The sequence below is a fragment of the Elgaria multicarinata genome, chromosome 16, assembly GCF_023053635.1.
Source record: "Elgaria multicarinata webbii isolate HBS135686 ecotype San Diego chromosome 16, rElgMul1.1.pri, whole genome shotgun sequence".
NCBI lineage: Eukaryota > Metazoa > Chordata > Lepidosauria > Squamata > Anguidae > Elgaria > Elgaria multicarinata.
In genome coordinates this window covers 26,967,601-26,986,063 of record NC_086186.1, presented here as the reverse complement: position 1 = coordinate 26,986,063, position 18,463 = coordinate 26,967,601, and the positions used below count along the sequence as shown (strand labels likewise).

Sequence of the window (18,463 nt, the reverse complement as noted above, 5' to 3'; positions counted from 1 at the left end):
GATGAACGTCTCTGCCAAAGTCCTTTTTTTATCGCCAAGTTGTTTCCACCCAGGCTAGTTTCTCAAAACAGAAGAAGGAACACTTGTTGAAACGGCACCTCTGATTGTTGGTATTGTTTGTAATGAAAACACATTCATCACCAATACCTTAAAAGGCGCAGGCGAGAAAATTAAATTTGGATATTCCTTCGGTCCCCAGGTAATGTCTCAGTTCTTTTCATCTATTTAATAATAATGACAAAGAAAACAGAAGGCGAGTGCAAATGCAAGGTAATTGCTAAAACGCGGTGGGGAAGGCAACAGCTTGAGAAGAAATAAGATGTCTCATTTATTACTGAATAAGTTGGTCCTCCCAGAGCTGCACAAAGAACAGTACGTGTTACCGGCTTTGCAAGGCCCTGTGATGGATATTGCTCCGGTGATTGTATCCATGCTGTAGCAGTGCCTTCTGTGTTGCAAACTCCAGATGTAATTAAAGAGCAACAGAACCTTGGGGAGTGCAGACCAGAATGATGCAGACAAGCTGGAGGGGGTTCAGAGGAGGGCAACCAGGATGATCAGGGGTCTGGAAACAAAGCAGAGACGGAGAGAACTGGGCATGTTTGGCCTGGAGAACAGAAGGCTGAGGGGAGACATGACAGCATTCTTCAAGTACTTGAAAGGTTGTCACACACAGGAGGGCCAGGATCTCTTCTCGAATATCCCAGAGTGCAGGACATGGAATAATGGTCTCAAGCTACAGGAAGCCAGTTTCCGGCTGGACATCAGGAAAAACTTCCTGGCTGTTGGAGCAGTGCGACAATGGAACCCATGACCTAGGGAGGTTGTGGGCTCTCCCACACTAGAGGCCTTCAAGAGACAGCTGGACAACCATCTGTCAGGGATGCTTTAAGGTGGATTTCTGCATTGAGCAGGGGGTTGGACTCAATGGCCTTAAGAGGCCCCTTCCAACTCTACTGTTCTATGGTTCTATGAGTGGGGAACCTGCCTGGAAGGTACTGCTGAGTCAAGGGGTGCCAAGGACAAAAGGCAGGCAGCAAAGAAATCACACACATCCAAATCATTGGAGCAGTCCACTTTTACAACCAGCTGATGGGTCCACAAAACTGGGTGTGGGGGATGATGATGATGATGATAATAATAATAATAATAATTTTATTTATTTATTTATTACATTTCTATACCGCCCAATATTCGAAGCTCTCTGGGCGGTTCACAAATATAATAATATCCCACCTTTTCCCCAGTACTGGGACTCAAGGCAGTTTACAACATTAAAATATGTACAATTAAAATAAATACATCTAGATTTACAAAAGTTAAAATTGAATTAAACCTGCAGTAAAATTAACATTTTTAAAAATTATAAAAACAGTAACAGATTAAAAATAAAAATAAATTCCAATACATTAATACAAATCCAGAGTAGTTTCCACAACTCTGCTGGAACAAAAAAAAAGTTTTTGCCTGCTCCTTTAGAGTTCTGACTGAAACCCAGAGTGGATTCACCACCCCACTGACTTCGGAGCCACCAGCCTCCACTGCTCTTGGATAAGGGTGCCACAACTGAAAAGGCCCTGTCCCCACCAGCCAAATCTCTGAGGCAGGGAAGGGCCTCTGCTGACATTTGCCTGGGTTGGCAGGATCACATGGGAGAAAGAGGTTGCTTTAAACACGTGAAGGAATTGTAAAGGTGAGCCAGCTTCAACTTTTCATTACAGAAACTGAATGCTCACGCTCTCTCACTCATCCTTATATCACTGACACATTCATCCCGAGCACTTAGAATGCTCCATCTGAGTAGCTCAGCCACTGCTGGAAGCAGCTTGTAAACTAACAGGCAACAGCGAGTTCTTGCCCATATCTCCAAATTCAAATATGAAAAAAAAACAAAAACCCTTCAGCTTAAAAAAAGAGTTAAGCCACTTTCAGATTCACTCATGCAACCCCCACCCCCACCCCCACACATAGCATGGAAATTGCCAGTTAAGGCATCCGGCCTTTCCTTCTGTGCTGTGGAAGAAGTCAACACCTCTCGTGTGTTGTGCTCACTAACAATTATGTCTCCATGAACCCACCCACACTTCCCTTTGGTCCTGCAGCTGCAATCGCCTTTCTCTGCCCTGTTCCTTCTCAACTTCCCTCCCTAATAGAACACACAGAACTTTTCCTAGGGTTGTCACTTGTACATTGCGGGAGAGAGAAAGAGAGAGAGAGAGAGAGAGAATATGTATGGGTGAATGCGGTGCGTGGGGTTTTTGAGTGAATGCATGTGTTCATGCGTGTGTTTGTTTGGAGTGAGTGATGCTGAGTGTGTGTGTCCACACGTGTGAGAGTTGGGGATGATTTGGAGGTGATATTCCTATTAAATAATGCGTTTTAGACCCATAGACGTTCCTTTCCCATTTGTTTGCTATAATTGGCATGACGTATTTCTTGCACTTTAAAATAAATTTAGCAGTTTCAAGTTTTGTGCTTATTTTTTCCAGGAAACATATGTTCTTAAAAATCAAAGTTGGCGTGTGTGTGTGTGTATGAAAGTAGCTCACCTTGCCTAGGGCGCAAAACAGTCTGGCACCAGCCCTGGGTGCAACAGCACCCTCCCACCCATGTTCCCCAGCAACTGGTGCACACTGGCGTCTGTCTCGATTACTGGAGATAGCACACAACCATCAGGGCTAGTAGCCGTTGATAGCCTTCTCCTCCAGGAATTGATCCAACCGCCTTTTAAAGCCATCCAAATTGGTGGCCATCTCGTGGCAGTGTGAAGAAGTCCTTCCTTTTATTTGTCCTGGATCTCCCACTAGTCAGCTTCATGGGATGACTCTGTTGGGTTCTAGTATTTTGAGAGAGGGAGAAAAATGTCTCCTTATCCACATTTTCCACCCCATGCCTAATTTTGTTCCCCTCTATCATGTCTCCCCTTAGCCTCCATTTTTCCAAGCTAAACAATCCCAGCATTGTAACCTTCCCTCATAGGGGAGATGCTCCAGCCCCTTGATCATTTGAGTTGCCCTTTTCTGCACTTTTCCCAGCTCTATGATATCCTTTTTTAGGTGAGGTGACCACAATTGCACACAGTAATTTAAATAGAAGGCACCCATCTCTCCAGAGCAGAGAAGTCGGTGACCAGATGAGCTGTCCAGGTGCTCACAGTTGATGATGGACAGCTTCAAAGTTCCTGCTGCTCACCTTTTAAACTGGATTTGGACTGAATAGTTCTTCAAACAGACGGCTGTTCTCTTGTAAATACGACACATACTTCCCCTAACTTTTCTACAATTGACTTCCCACTGTTGTAGCAACCATTTTTGTTTAGGGAAAAGGTCCCATCTAGGACCTCCGTAGACAGGACTGAGCACGTATGTTGATCCTTCCTTTATGAACTGAAGGTTTTGTTATTTGATTCCTGGGTTTATGTTAACTGCTGTTTTCCACGATTATTGTTTTGTGTAGTGTTTGATCTACACAGTTTATATATTGTTCGGCTGTATTATTGTTGGAAGCTGCCTCAAGTTCTTTTGGTTTTTTTTGGAAGTAATCTATAAGATTTGATGGCAGTAACTGAAAAGGCATTTAAACTTGCATTGAGGTATTAAATCATCCTAAAATTAATAAATATACAATGGCAGCTTTCTTTTAGGCAAAAATCAAAACAGCTCTACTATTTCCTTGAATTTCTGGACATAGTTAAAAAGGGATGGGGAAAACCAAACATGAATAGGCAAGGAATGCTTGGAAATGGAGAGGAAAAATGCTTTAAAAATGGGTTTGTTTGTTTTTTAAAAAAGAAATACTATATCTCGGCCACTTCTGAACAGATTTCTCTCCAATTGGGCCAGGGTATGTCACTTAATATGTAAATACGGTGTTTCAAATTTCAGGCAGTTTGGACGAAGCTTCTGGATTTTGTTTAAAGATTTGTAATATCCAGTCTGGCTAAACTATACCAGTGCTCTCAGGCTGTAGATACAGTATTCAGCTAATTAAAGCAAAACCTGGAGATCCTTGGGTGTAAAATATTGCCATTTTAGCACGTTGAGTTGCTTGCTGTTGCTTCACCTGTCATCTTCTCTCTTCTGGTCCCTTCAATCCAGTAACCTGCCCGGTTGCTCTTTAAAGCAGCATACTTGGTTTAATCACAAATGCATTCGGCGTTGGCATGTCATTAAAAATAATTCCTGATCGCTGACCTTCTGGCTCAAAACTGCACAACAGGCTTTGATACAAACTCCGTGTTCTGATGGAGTTCTGGTGGAGAAAGCTATAGCAGGGGAGGGGAGGCAGGTTTTTATTCCGTATTTGTGTTTTGCTACCTTTTTTTTCTCCCCAGGAAAGGGGAAAGGAGGGTATTGGGAAATGGGAGACTTTGGTTAGCTGTTATTGAACAGCTGTGATTTGTGCAATCTGCATTGCACCATGCAGTGGTGTTCAAACTATATTCCAGAGAATCCTGGGGGTACTTTGGAGCTTCAGGCTGCTTCTCTGAGAACATCCTTTCAAGCTTTCCTGAAAGCTAGCATGCCAACTTAAACTTTGATAGTCCCAGGAATTGCATGCAGGCAAGTGAGTGGGATGACACGCTCTGTTGTTCCTCTGTGTCCAGCATAAAAAAACCCCGTTCCTTCATGCCTAGCATAAACATGCAACTCTGGCCTTAGCTAGTCCTAAGGATTATCCCAGGCAAATGGAGGGATCATCCCTGCTTGCTTCCCGGCTCCCCTGTGTGTCATTTGGATGCACAGGGATGATCCTGGGACAATCCTGGGATATAGGCCTGGTCTAGCCATGGCCTCTCTGTCCCTCCTTTGACAGCCTCAAGCACAATTGTACTCTTTTCTTTCCTCCTCCTTCTTCTCGCAGGCTAGTAACTTTGGTAGGCTTATTTGCAAGGCTATGTCAATGGCTACTGTGTCAATGGCTACTGTAGCCAGAACTGAGTGTTGAGAGCATTGTAGGGTGCCCTTTCAATTCATGTAGAGAAACACTGAGATGAGAAACATGCAACAGAATTATCTCCTACGCACAGGGTTTGATGGGTGATGCCCTGTGAAGGCCACCCCACCCTTTCCGGCAGATTGATGTGGAAAACACAACAAATGACCGTAACAAAATATTGCTTTATTTATAAAGTCATCTTTTGACTCTCAAAGGGGTCCCTGTGGCGGTTCGCAATTATAAATGAATTTCTGTAAAGCAGAATCTAGAGCATTAAAACAAGCCAACAAAACAAATCCAAAACCAGTTAAGAAGTAAAATAAATCCAAAGTTTGACTGAATTTTTTAAAAAACCTTAAATCGCCTGCCCAAAAATCATTGACGAAAGGTTCAATGAATCTGACTTCAATTGGGAGGGAGTTCCACAAGCAAGATGCCACCATCAAAAAGGCCCTGTCATGCATCTCAGCCAATCAAATCTCTTTTGGTGGTGGAACACAGGGCAGAGGCTCCAGAACTGAATGTAACTAGCAGGCATCCAGGAGTCAGTCCTTTAAACATCCTGGTCCTGGCTGTTTAGAGCTTTATACATAACAACCAGCCCCTTGACCCATGCCTAGAAATGAACTGGAAGCCAGTGAAAATTAAGTAAGATCAGAATGACGCGCTAAAAAAAAAGGGAGCACCACAGATTACTTCGGCTGATGCAGTTTGTACCAGGTGTAGTTTATGAACACTTTTCAAGGGCAGCCAGTGCAGGGCAAACTACAGGCATTTAAATAGGGTGTTTGCATTTTGGTGAACGTTTGCGTAAGCTACAAAAGAGCCCCACTCTTTAGGGACATTGTTTTCCTTGGGTGCTAGGGAAAGAAGTGATGGCGGACGTGTTTGCACAATGTGTAGATCCAGCACCCACCCACAGGGGGTGGTACCTGAGTGCTCGCATCCCCAGTCCACAGTTAAGGAGTCAGAGAAGGTGCAGTAGGCAGGGAATATACCATCTGTTGCCTTGGCAACAGGCAGGCAATGAAATCCCCACAGCGTGGTTAAACAGGGGAGCATCCAACTGGGTTGCCTTGGTAACAGGGCACATTCCCCTCCCTTGAGTGGTGATCCAAGCAGTGCCCCCCTCCCACTTCCCCTGACCCCCTGCGGAGCTCAACTCTCTCATCTGCTCTTGGAAATCAAAATTCTGCGTCTCGCTTTTCCCTTCTGATTTCGTATTAGCTGGACCTGCATGGAGATTTTATCTTCGGTCTGCATGTTTCCCTTTGGAAGAAGAGAGACACGTTGAATTCTGGTTTGAGGGCCTGGGCTAAAATTCTGGGTCCAGCCAGAGTGGCTTTTTAGACAAACCATTTCACCATCTGTAAAATGGGTGCATTCGCGACTTCGCCTCCCATCATGGCACACTCCTCAGCTGAATGAGCAAACTCATCTCCCGCGCCCGAGTTGCCTCACTTGGAACTCAAAGGAGAAGTCTAAAACTGAAAGACAGTAAGCTGTCTCCTGCTGAGCACCCAGCAGTATTGTAGCTCAGCTTTTATTCAGTATTTGTGGATAAGGAGAAGATTTCATCCTGCTGGGTTTTACAGCTCAGTCCCTACCTTTCCTCGTCTTCCACTATGCAGGCGGAGTAGATCACTGCTGGGATCTATTTCTGGCTCCCGTTTGATCATTTTGCTTACCGAGGGCTCCCGAACGAACGGCAGGTGGGAAACCAGAGCGGCTGCGCGTTCGCTGCGTGCAAGTGGTGTGCCTAACCTTTGTGCCACGGAGGCTCATGCGCTCCTTGAGCTGGAATACATCCTTACGTCGGTACCAGGTTTCGTTTCAAGAGCTCTCCTTCCAAAAGCACCATCTGGAGGGTTGAAGAGTTTGAACACACAACATTCTGGAGGGCTAATTACGCTTTTGCTTGGGGAAAAAAAGATCTTTCTCATCACAGAGGGGCGGGGGGGGGGGAGAGGACTTGGGAGAGCCGGAGGAAATTGCAAGAGGAATGGAAGCATAAGCAAGAGTGCCCTTAAATGAAGCTCTGTTGGCATTGGACAGATGGCAACAGTGTAGCCCACAGGTCTCTTGAACACTGCCCAGGGTTGATGGAGTCTGCAAAGTGAGCCAGGGGCAGGGCTGGCATCAAGGGTAGGCACGGGGGCGGGGGCCCACTGACAAAAGCCCCCTGGACTTGCTCCTCTCTCCTCTCCACCATTGCAACCTGCTAAATTGCCTGCCTCTCATTCTGGCCCAGATAAGGGAGGTGGTGAGAAGGTGGAGCAAGAGATGCCACGGAGCTCCCTGGCTTTCTACCTGTCCTGCAAGCAGGCGGGGGGGGGGGGGCAATGGCGAGAAAGAGGAGGAGCAAGAACTGTTTGGGACAATGGCGGGGAGGGTGGGAGGGGGGCCCTGGAGGGGGCCTTGCCCAAGGACCCCCCAGAACCTGTAGCTGGCACTGCCTAGGGCCCTGGAAACAGGGACCTGGGCCTGGGGTGGGGGGCACTATGTGGAACAGGATGGAGATGGGACATCAAAGAATGAGGATGGCTTGAAGTTTGCCTGGATGCTCAGGTGACAAGACCTTCCAAATCCAATCCAGGTTCCTCCAGGGCTGCCTCAAGCCATCTTGGGGGGTGGGTGGACCCATCTCAACTCCCCCTCCCTGTTCCGGCGCTGGTTGGCTGGCTGGCTCTCTCTCGCTCACGCCCTCTTCCCCCTGTCCGTGGGCCGGCCAGCTCTCCTGGCCGCCGGCCGCCCCGTCCCCCCCGGTCTTCTCCAAGACCCCCCCGGCCTCCCTTTAGGCGCCTGCCCGAGAAGAGGGGCTCCCGCTTCGCCTCGCCTCCCTCCCTCCTCCAGGCGCAGCGGCCCGGCCTCGAGGGCCCAGCCCCGCGTCCCCCTCCCCACCTGCCTGCCCCTCACCTGCCTTTCCCCGCGGCGCCAGGGACCAGCCCGTCTGGCCCTGCGCGAGCGGCGGCGCCCCGCCAACACCCTCCTCCCCCCCCCGCTAAACGCCTCCTGCCCTCCCCTGGGGGAGCGCCGCTCGGCCCGCTTGGCTCCAGCCCAGCGGCGGCGGCGGCGGCGGCAGAGCGAGCGAGCGAGCGGCGGGGTGGGCCAAGCAGCAGCAGCACCCAGCCCTTCGGAGCCGCCGCTGCGAGCGAGCGAGCGAGCGCGCGCCAGAGAAGGAGGGAGCCAGCGGGCGGAGGGAGGAAGGAAGCAAGCAAGGAAGGAGGCAGGCAGGCGAGCGGGCGGCCAGCCATGGCAGCGCGGGCGGCGGCGGCGACAGGAGGAGCCCGCAGGAGGCGAGGCGGGCGCCGGCAAGAGGCGGCGCCGCGCGCCTGATCGACCCCGGCCGGGGAGCCGCCGCCGCCTCCTCCTCCTCCTCCTCCTCCGCGCCCAGGCAGCTCCCGGCGAGGCGGTCAGGGGCGAGCGGGGCCCGCCGAGGCGGAGGATGCAGGGCACGAAGCGCCGCGGCTCCCCGGGCGGCGGCGGCGGAGAAGGAGGAGGAGGCGGCGGCGGCGGCGGAGCGGCGGGCGGCAGCAGCAGCAGCGGCGGCGGCGAAGGCGACGGCAGCGGCGAGCTGCCAGGGGACGAGGCGCAGCGCGCCAAGAAGAGGAAAAAGAAGGGCTCGTGCTTCTCCAACATCCAGATCTTCCTGGTGTCCGAGTGCGCCCTCATGCTGGCCCAGGGCACGGTGGGCGCCTACCTGGTGAGCCGGCGGCGGGAAGCGGGGAAGGGGGGGGCTGCTCGGACGGCTGGGGGGCACGGCGGGGCAAGCGCGAGGGCTCGGTGCGGGCCCCGGAGGCTCGTGCACGGGGGGCAGGGGGGTCATTTTAACCCCCTCCCCCCCTGTTAGACTGCAGAGGGAAGAACGGGCGAGCGGCGGGTTCCGGGGCCGAGGGGGTGGGGGGGCTGCTGGCTGGCGTCTCCCGGCGCCCGGGCCCCGGATCATTTGCAGAAGTGAAAGTGATGCGAAGGGGCGTGTTTGGCGCAGGTGCCTTGATTGGCACCCAGCAAGCGGCAACGTCTTCCCTCCGGCAGGCAGGCAGGCGCGCCGCTTGCCCGCACCGCGGCTTCCGCGCCTTCTCCCCTCTCTCTCTCTCCCCCCCCCCCCCCCAGCTTGCTCGCCGGAGTTGCGGGTCCGTCCCCAGGCAGCTCGGTGACGTGCGTTGACGGGCAGCGGCCGGAGCTTTCAGCGCTGCGCTGCCCTGGCTCGCGTGGCCCATAGTTGCTCCGGATCCAGCCCGTGTGGGCGAAACGGGATGCGCCCTTTGCAGGGGTGGCGCGGGATGGCAGCAGCCGCGGCGGCGGCGTCCTGGCAGCTTTCAGTCTTCCTGGGGGGGGGAGGGCGGGGGGGTTCAGGGCTGGGTCTGGCGGTTTCTCAATCGCTAGGAATTGGAATCGGAGGAACGGAACCAGTTTCATGGGAAAGAGGGATCGGTCCTCCGAGCCCTTCCCTGACCTAAATAACTCTGCCCAGCCTTGGTCTGACACAGACCATGAACCAAAAAGCCCTGGAAAGCCTGCAGAGAGAGTTGGGTTGTCGGCATGTGCTATGAGCCAGACAGTGCCCGGGTCATCTTGCGCTTCAGCCACGCTCTGTTGCTTTAGGCCAGTGGCCTTCAACTGGTCCTGACCCAAAGCCCACCTCGGACTCCCGACCTGTATCATGGGACCAACTTTCAGAATTTTCTCCATGGCCAAAGTGGTGGCAACAGCTTTGCCACGACCCACTTTTGGTTTGTGACCCGCCAGTTGGAGACCACTGCTTTAGGCCATCTCTCCAATCTTAGCTTCCTGCCCGCGTCTCTAATGGGGCAAGAATGATTCTGGGCTGCCTGACAGGGCTGGTGGAGCAATATCCTAGATCATCATGTAACCGTGGTTCGGGCACTCAGAGCACCATATAATTAAGTCCTTGCCTCCCTGTACACCCAGAGAAGACTACATGTAACTGCATTTGGGTAATAGTCATCTCATACATGTGTCTCTCTCTCCTTCCCTTCTTAACCCCCTTCAATCTTTCTCTTTCCTCCATCGAAATGTAAATTGTAAGTGTGAGTTGCCAGCTGACTAGGAAGAATAACAATCCCCACCTGTGCCTTGCAAAAGCCGGTTGATCTGCAGGAATCAGTGGGGGAAGCTTTTCACGGCAGTATTGTCACCTGCTAATGTCTGCAGAGCCAAGCTGTTTAAAGGCACAGCAGCCAACGGTTGCTACAAAGAGAAAAGAGACGCTGGAAGCACTAATTGTGAGCGTTCAGGGGCAGGGAACTTTTTTATTTTGCTTAGGATCCACCATGTCCATGGATGGCGATGTAGTGACTGATGGATGGCCCTAACAACTGTGGGCACAATCCTATGCATGTTCAGGCAGGAAAAAAAAGTCCTACAACGCCCAGCATTCCTCACAGTGGCTGGGGAATGCTGGGATTTTTTTCAGTGTAAGCATGCATAAGATTGCACCCCTAAGTATTATTACGGCCCAGTTCAATGTAGGCGTTTATTTGATTTCTCTCTGCACTGAGAACCACCTTTTGCTGGCAGTGGAAAGCAGTACCCTATCAGATGAGCTGGTGCGGAGCTTCTGAGCGCTGATGTTTAAATGCGGGCTTCCCACAGGGATGATGCCGGGAGACTCTTTGCCCTGAAGGTTAAAGAGAAATGGAGACGGGCAACGTGAAAGACAAATGCGGGCCGGCGAGATTTCCTACAGCCGCCTGGCTTTTAAACCTCCTCTGTGGACCACTTCACAGCAGGGGGCTCTTAACATACTTGACGCTTCCATAAGTGACTCGGCATTTGCTCTGGGGTTACCTTCTGTCTTTTTGTCTTCGTGTGTGTGTGTTGGGGGGGGGGACGGCAGCAGCAGGGAAGATAGGAGGTTGCATTTGAAATCTGAGAGGGCATGAATGGGAATCAAGACTAGGCTTGGTAGGGTGACCAGCTGCCCTCCTCTAAGATCAGATGTCAGGATACCTGGTGCTCTGGTAGGCCAATTGGATGAAGGGGGGGGATACGATAGCCTCTCCTTCCCCTCTGTCTCTCTTATTTTTCCCTGCTGGAGCCAAATGACAGTGAAATGGGATCGTGTCTTGGTCCTTGGTTTTTCGGCATTCAGTAAAGGCAAACGGCTGTCAATAGCGCAAGCCTGCGTGTTTGTGGCTGGCTGATTCCAGTTGTTAGGGATGTTGGAAATGGGCAATGAGGCTTGTTGGTTGTTTGGAAAGAGTTAACCTGATTAACCTTCCTTTATTTGGCTTTTTTGGTTTAATTGGTTTTGCCTTTTCTTCCACTTCTATAGCTTGACTGCTTCCCTTCCAATCTTTTTTTCTTCCACCTTTTCTTCTCTCTCTGCAATGAGGTTTTGTCCCTTTTTTATCTCTAGTAGTCGAAGTGACTATTAGCGTTTTCTTTTCTTTTTACCTTGACCTTAAGTCTTAACAGACTGTTTATGGTCTTAACAGACAGTTTATGGCAACTCCTGTCTGTGAACTTATCAAGCTATCCACATATTACCTACCAGGGGGAGGCGGCAAATTCCTCTGGTCAGCTCTTGTGAACAGATGGAAGCCAAATGGTGGAATGATTGGGAGAAGGCATGCTTCAAAATACAGGGCCGGGTTGGGCGTTCAAACATTGACACATAGGAAGGTATGGGACAGATGCACAGAGACCTGTGGAGGAATAAGATTTCAATTTTCATCGAGAGAAGGAAGCCATTAATGAGGTGGTTTGACCGTTTTGCTTTGGAAGGAAAGAAAAGGTTCTAGTCCAGTTGAGGAATCTTGCTAGGATTGAATTAGCTTGGAGCCTTCCCACGCTGAAGTTTGTTCCCTTAATTGGGTTTCTGGTGTTCCCTGCAACCCACATTTTATAGTAACCCTGCTGTGTGGCGCAGAGCGGTAAAGCAGCAGTTTCTGCAGCCGAAACTCTCCCCATGGCCTGAGTTCGATCCCAGCAGAAGCTGGTTTCAGGCAGCCAGCTTGGGTCGACTCAGCCTTCCATCCTCCCGAGGTCGGTAAAATGAGTACCCAGTTAGCTGGCGGAAAGGTAATCACGGCCGGGGAAGGCAACGGCAAACCACCCCGCTATAAGGCCTGCCAAGAAAACGTCAGCGAAAGCTGGCGTCCCTCCAAGAGTCAGTAATGACTCAGTGCTTGCACGAGAGGTCCCTTTCCCTTTCCTTCTTGCTGTGAAAGGCCTTTGCAGACAGCAAAGCTTTTGATTGCTTTAAAATAGAGTGACTGTGCAGAGGGAAGGGCGTTTCTTATCGTATGGTAGTGATGGAAGTCTGCTGTTTAGTTGGAAGGTAATTGAGAATGTCCATAGGATAGCAGGTGCTGTACCTTTTCTTCGACGACACTGTCTCTTTAGTCCCCCACTCCAGCATTTCAGTCTCCCCTCCCCCAGCACAAAGCTTCATGGAAGCCATATTATTGCTTAACATTGTGTTGTGGTCACCTTTATGCTGAGTCGTTGGAATGCTTTGTGAGCATTCTGTGACATCACAGCAGCTCAGACAAGAGGCAACAGCTATGTTTCAGTCCAGGAGCGTCATGACATGAAGGGAAATCGCATTTGCTTACCTACCGTTGCTTCTCAGTCTAGGTGCGTTTGTCCCTCATTACTTCTTCTTTTGAAAGAGGAAGTAAACAAAGTGCACGTGGCCCATTCAGGGGGCCGTTTTGATCCCGCTGCTTCTCCTGCACACAGCAGGGGATAGAGGCAACTTCCATCTTTAAAAATAAGTCGGACTTACTGGGGTGTTTTCTTGTCATGCGAAGAAGGCTAGAAGGGGCGGGAGGTGCAAGGGAGACAGTCATGAGAGGGAACTGTGAAAATCCGTGAGTTCCCAGTAACGAGTGTGCAATAAACACTCGTCTGATGGACCTCTTGGTGTGGTTAAGAGCTGGCCGGGAAGTCCTAGCTGCTGCTGCACAATATAACCCTTTATCTGAAACTTTGGAGATTCTATTTTTCCACCATTTTATTGCTAAGGTGGTTTATTCCAGTTTACACAGCTTACAATTATCACATTAAAATCTGCCTTGCCCAGGGTGGCCAATTTACTGGTGACCCTTAGTTTACCCCTGACAAACTGTGTGAGGAAAGTAAAATGACTCTAAAGGCAAGTTGCCATGCAGACATGCTGGAGTAGGCTGACCCTATGAAAAGGAGGACAGGGCTCCTGTATCTTTAACAGTTGTATTGAAAAGGGAATTTCAGCAGGTGTCATTTGTATATATGGAGAACCTGGTGACATTTCCTCTTCATCACAACAGTTACAGCTGCAGGTGCCCTGCCCTCTTTTAAATTTGGTCACTCTCGTATAGCTCCTGCAGCTTTAATTGTTGTGATGAAGAGGGAATTTCACCAGGTGCTGCATGCATACCAATGACTCCTGCTGAAATTCCCTTTTCTATGCAACTGTTAAAGATACAGGAGCCCTGTCCTCCTTTTCATATGGTCAGCCTATACCGGAGTTGATATTTGAACCTGGGTTTCCAGACATCTGTACTTTTCTGCCACTGTTTAAACGTGTAACGAATTTAGCTATGGAAAGGCTATCGTTTAGTGGTGAAGCACCTGGTCTGTAAGCATAAATCCCAGGTCTCTGTTACCATTTATGTAAGGCCTGAAGCTAGGGTGACCATATGAAAAGGAGGACAGGGCTCCTGTATCTTTAACAGTAATGTAGAAAAGGGAATTTCAGCAGGTGTCAATTGAAGAGGGTGAAATTCTCTCTTCATCACAACAGTTAAAGCTACACTAGCTATACCAGAGTGACCAGATACAAAAGAGAGCAGGGCTCCTGCAGCTTTCACTGTTGTGATGAAGAGGGAATTTCACCAGGTGCTGGTTGCATACCAATGACACCTGCTAAAATTCCCTTTTCTACATTACTGTTAAAGATACAGGAGCCCTGTCCTCCTTTTCATATGGTCACCCTACTGAAACTCAGTGATAGTTTATGTCAGTGGAGGTGGGTGACTCCAATATCAGTGGGGGCAGTGAATCTACTCCGGGTTTCGGTCGCTCCTTGAGCTCTTCTAGAGTTCTGACTAAAACCTGGAACGGATTCTCCACCCCACTGACCTCAGAGCCACCAGCCTCCACTGGCGTATGTACTTTGCACGCAGAAGGCCCCAGGTACAATTTCTGGCATCTCCAGGAAGGGCTGTGAAAAAAATACTGCCTGAAATTCCGGAGAGCCATTACTGCCAGTCACTGTCGACAAGACAGGAGTGGCTGTAGCCTAAAATAGGTAGGAGACTATTTTAGACTGTTGTAGGAGTAATTGATCACCATGGAGGGAGAAGCAAGGCAAGGCTGCAGCAATTCGGGGAATGCGTGTAATTTGACAAAAGGACATGTTTTCTTTAACTGTGACGGGTTGTATGATGTCACTCAGTCCATAATGTCCGGTTAGGTATGCACAGCCCGGCTAGGTGGGATCTTGATGAAAATCCAGAGTATCGTAAGAGCTAAGCCAGATTTCTCATACTGGTGCTCCACGCTTCCTCTTCCCTCCTGTGTAACCTGATGTTATGATGATACTGCCCCAAATTACACTCATTCTCGAAAGAAATCCTCTGTGCAAGCAATGGGTGTGCAGGAGGAATTCCTCTGTGAGGCGGACTTGGGACAGAAACAATCTCTCTTGTTTGGTTTTGGTATGTGGTTGCTTTAAAGCCTCGCATTTCTGCTACCCACAAGGATATGGTCGTGTATTTAAAACAAGGTGGGTGAGCATCCAAGATGAACACGAAATGCGAGAACAGTCTCAGGAAGATTGAGGGGAGACATGATAGCACTCTTCAAATACTTAAAAGGTTGTCACACAGAGGAGGGCCAGGATCTCTTCTCGATCCTCCCAGAGTGCAGGACATGGAATAACGGGCTCAAGTTAAAGGAAGCCAGATTCCAGCTGGACATCAGGAAAAACTTCCTGACTGTTAGAGCAGTACAACAATGGAATCAGTTTCCTAGGGAGGTGGTGGGCTCTCCCACACTAGAGGCCTTCAAGAGGCAGCTGGACAACCATCTGTCAGGGATGCTTTAGGGTGGATTCCTGCATTGAGCAGGGGGTTGGACTCGATGGCCTTGTAGGCCCCTTCCAACTCTGCTTTTCTATGATTCTATGCTGTGAATGAATTTATTGATGAATAGCTTAATGAGTTTCGGCCTCGTGCTTTATTATTAGGCCTTCTTCAAAGGGTTGTAACCATGCATAAATAGAAGATTAATGGGACAACACAGAAATATATATCAATTAGAAGAACACATTGCAAGCAGGGTTTGTGCATACATGTCAATAAGGGAAAACTGTCATCTTGGCCCTGTGGGGAAGAAGAAAGAGCATGGGGACAGGAGCAGGCAGAAGAAACATCATGGTCTGCTCCTGTTGGACTCTCTCTCTCTCTCCTCCCTCCCTCCCTCCTGAACTCCTGTTCCTTGTGTGTCATGTCTTTATTAGACTGTAAGCCTGAGGGCAGGGACTGTCTTTTTTGCTAAGTGTAAGCCGCTCTGAGAGCCTTTTTTGGCTGAGGAGCGGGTATAAATATGATAAATAAATAAAATAAATAAGAGCCTTCAGCGTGGTGGCCCCCCTCCTGTGGAACTCCCTGCCTCTGGAGGTCAGGCAGGCGCTAACGTTGTATTCCTTTTGGCACCTCCTGAAAACGTCGTTGTTCCACGAAGCCTTTCCTTAATGGCCTTTCATTTTCACCTTTCATTTTGCTTCTTTTAAAAATCTGTTTTAAGGTGTTTTATTCTGTTTTTTATGGTATTTTATCTTGTACACCACTCCAAAATTTTGAAGGGGGAGCAGTATATAAATATTGGAAATAAATAAATAAAATGATTTCAGTGCTGCGCATAAATAGTTACTTGGGCATGTAGCAAACAAGGTCTATGCATATAAAACAGTTAAAATATTTCATATTCACTTGTAACAATGCAGAGATTATTTAGAACAGATTATCTTGTGCATTCAACACTGTCAACCGGATGGGGTGTATTATGTTTTTTATACTGTTGGACTTTCTTTTTTCTTAAAGTTTCTTCCAGGGGTTATCATGCCAGAGCAATTCACTCAAGGTCTTCTCATATCTGGTCTGAGCTACAGACACCAGGGAGTGTCTCAAAACTGCAAGACAGTTACAGGAGTGGTAGGCTGAAACCTGTTGGGCTTTTCATCAGTAAATTCAATTACAGCATCCTGAAACGAGTCTCCCTCTGTGTATTTAAAACGATAAGCTTATCTTTGATCTCGGATGCCAAACTCAACATTGTGTTGCATTAATATATTTTTATTGTGTAACATTTAGAGAGGACTTTAGCTGTGAAATAAGAAAAGGAAATGTTTTACATATTGCCTGTTTTTGTTTTTGTTTTATGCTTTTTATGGTTTTAAATTTTGTATATTTCTTTTTAATGTTCACTGTTTTTAACTTTTGTAAACCGCCCAGAGAGCTTAGGCTATGGGGGGGGGTATATAAATGTAAATAATAATAATAATAATAATTCCCAGTTCCATCCATCCTTAGAACGGTAGGTTATATTTTTCCACATAAGGATATTTTGGCCTCTGAAAAAGACTATTTCCTCTTGATGTGTTCTTCTAATGTTATTATTATTATTTATTTATTTATTTATATAGCACCATCAATGTACATGGTGCTGTACAGAGTAAAACAGTAAATAGCAAGACCCTGCCGCATAGGCTTACATTCTAATAAAATCATAATAAAACAATAAGGAGGGGAAGAGAATGCACCAAACAGGCACAGGGTAGGGTAAAACTAACAGTATAAAGTCAGAGCAAAATCAAGTTTTAAAAGCTTTAGGAAAAAGAAAGGTTTTTAGCTGAGCTTTAAAAGCTGTGATTGAACTTGTAGTTCTCAAATGTTCTGGAAGAGCGTTCCAGGCATAAGGGGCAGCAGAAGAAAATGGACAAAGCCAAGCAAGGGAAGTAGAGTGTTGGACTACAACACCTAGCATGCTGGGACATGCTGGGAGTTATAATCCAAAACATCTGGAGGGCACCAGATTGGACAAGGCTACTTTGCAGATTTAGCTTATATAGCTAAAAATTGACTATTGTATAAACTGTTGCCAGTGTCTTCCCCATAACTGCTGCGTTGTCATGGAAGAATCACAAACATTTTAACTTCTTCTTGGAGAAAGCGTCAGAAATGGAATGTCGATCACCAGAGCAGCTTCTCTGGGGAAAGTGAAAGGTCAATGGCTGGTGGAAATACATTATTAGCAAAGAGGAGGGACAGAGTCAGGAAATATCAGTGGCTGGGGGCCCAGCTGGTGTGGGAGCTGAAGAACAAGGAGCCTGGAAGCAGGATGAACTGAGAGGCACTTGAGGGAAGGACAGGGTTGACTTAACTGAATACCTCAGTAGAGGTGTCTGGAGACCGAGAAGTGGAAGCTTTGGGAAAATACTTAATTTGAGCCCACGTACAGTCCCAGATCCTTTTCCTTCAGAGTCAAGTGCCTTGAGCAGTGGCGGACTGGGTCTAAAAATATTCGTTGCCAGGAGACAAAAGGGCCCCACCCACAACTATAAGGCTATGATTTAGTTTTTATAAGAAATAAATAAAATTTTCAAAAAATACATAAGTGGAAAAAAGGTACAATTAATTTTTTTGCGAAATAAATGTATATTTTTTAGTAATTACAGTGTACATATATTGTACATATTACTGGCAGTATACAGTAGATACTAAATGTAAATAGTTTGCTTCTACTGAACTTTTTATACATTAAAATGCGTAAAAGCGTGTTTCATGCAGTCCACTATATTAAGAGCAATCGTTTGAATTCACTAGATGATTGTGCGAATCTGTCAATAACTGCCTGTCAACCCTAACCCTAATACCTAGTAGATTTATACTAATTTTATACAATGTAAGAAAATACATTATATTTAAATTAAAGGGCATAGGGCCACAGTATATAAAAATATTAATTAAATACATATCTTTTATAATACACATAAAGCTACTAAAAGGTCATTAACATTTTTAACAAATTGTCTAATGTTTAAGGTGGGGGGGACACTTGCCATCGAGCATCTTGCCAGTCCGCCACTGGCCTTGAGCATATGAAACAAGAGTTTTAGATGTGCCTTTCGCTATGTGCACAATGTTTTCTGTTTCTCTTGCCGCTGGTGGGGACGACACCTGGTTCTAGAGCAGAGAAGTGTTCTTCTGGCCAGCATTTCTGGTCAGGGTAGTGACCCACTCGGTTTCAGCCTCCACATGTGAGGTGGGCCATGGAGATGGTGGTTGTGATGGCCACCACTCTGTCCTGGTAATGTATCAATTGGGCCAAAGGGATAAGCTGCTTGCCAAAAGTCTGCAAGGTGCAATTTATTCCAGCGGCATTGTAGGAATGCGCATTAACTACGGTGTTGTAGTGGCAAGTTGCATTTGGAACAGTGATTCTCCAGTTGCGATCCAGAGAAGGCTGTGGTTGCTTTGTGGCTTTTTGGTGAGAAGTTTAGCAATGGTGG

The 18,463-nt window shown here is 48.0% G+C and overlaps 1 protein-coding gene across 1 annotated transcript in view; it reads left to right on the top strand.

Moving 5' to 3' along the window:
• The window catches only part of SLCO3A1 (solute carrier organic anion transporter family member 3A1), a 148,645-nt gene that overhangs the window by 8,979 nt on the left and 121,203 nt on the right, over positions 1-18,463 (top strand). Inside the window, exons 2-3 of the mRNA XM_063142660.1 lie at positions 7,792-8,089; positions 8,453-8,641. Of these exons, the coding sequence (XP_062998730.1) occupies positions 7,792-8,089; positions 8,453-8,641 (487 nt within the window). The remainder of the gene's footprint in view (positions 1-7,791; positions 8,090-8,452; positions 8,642-18,463) is intronic.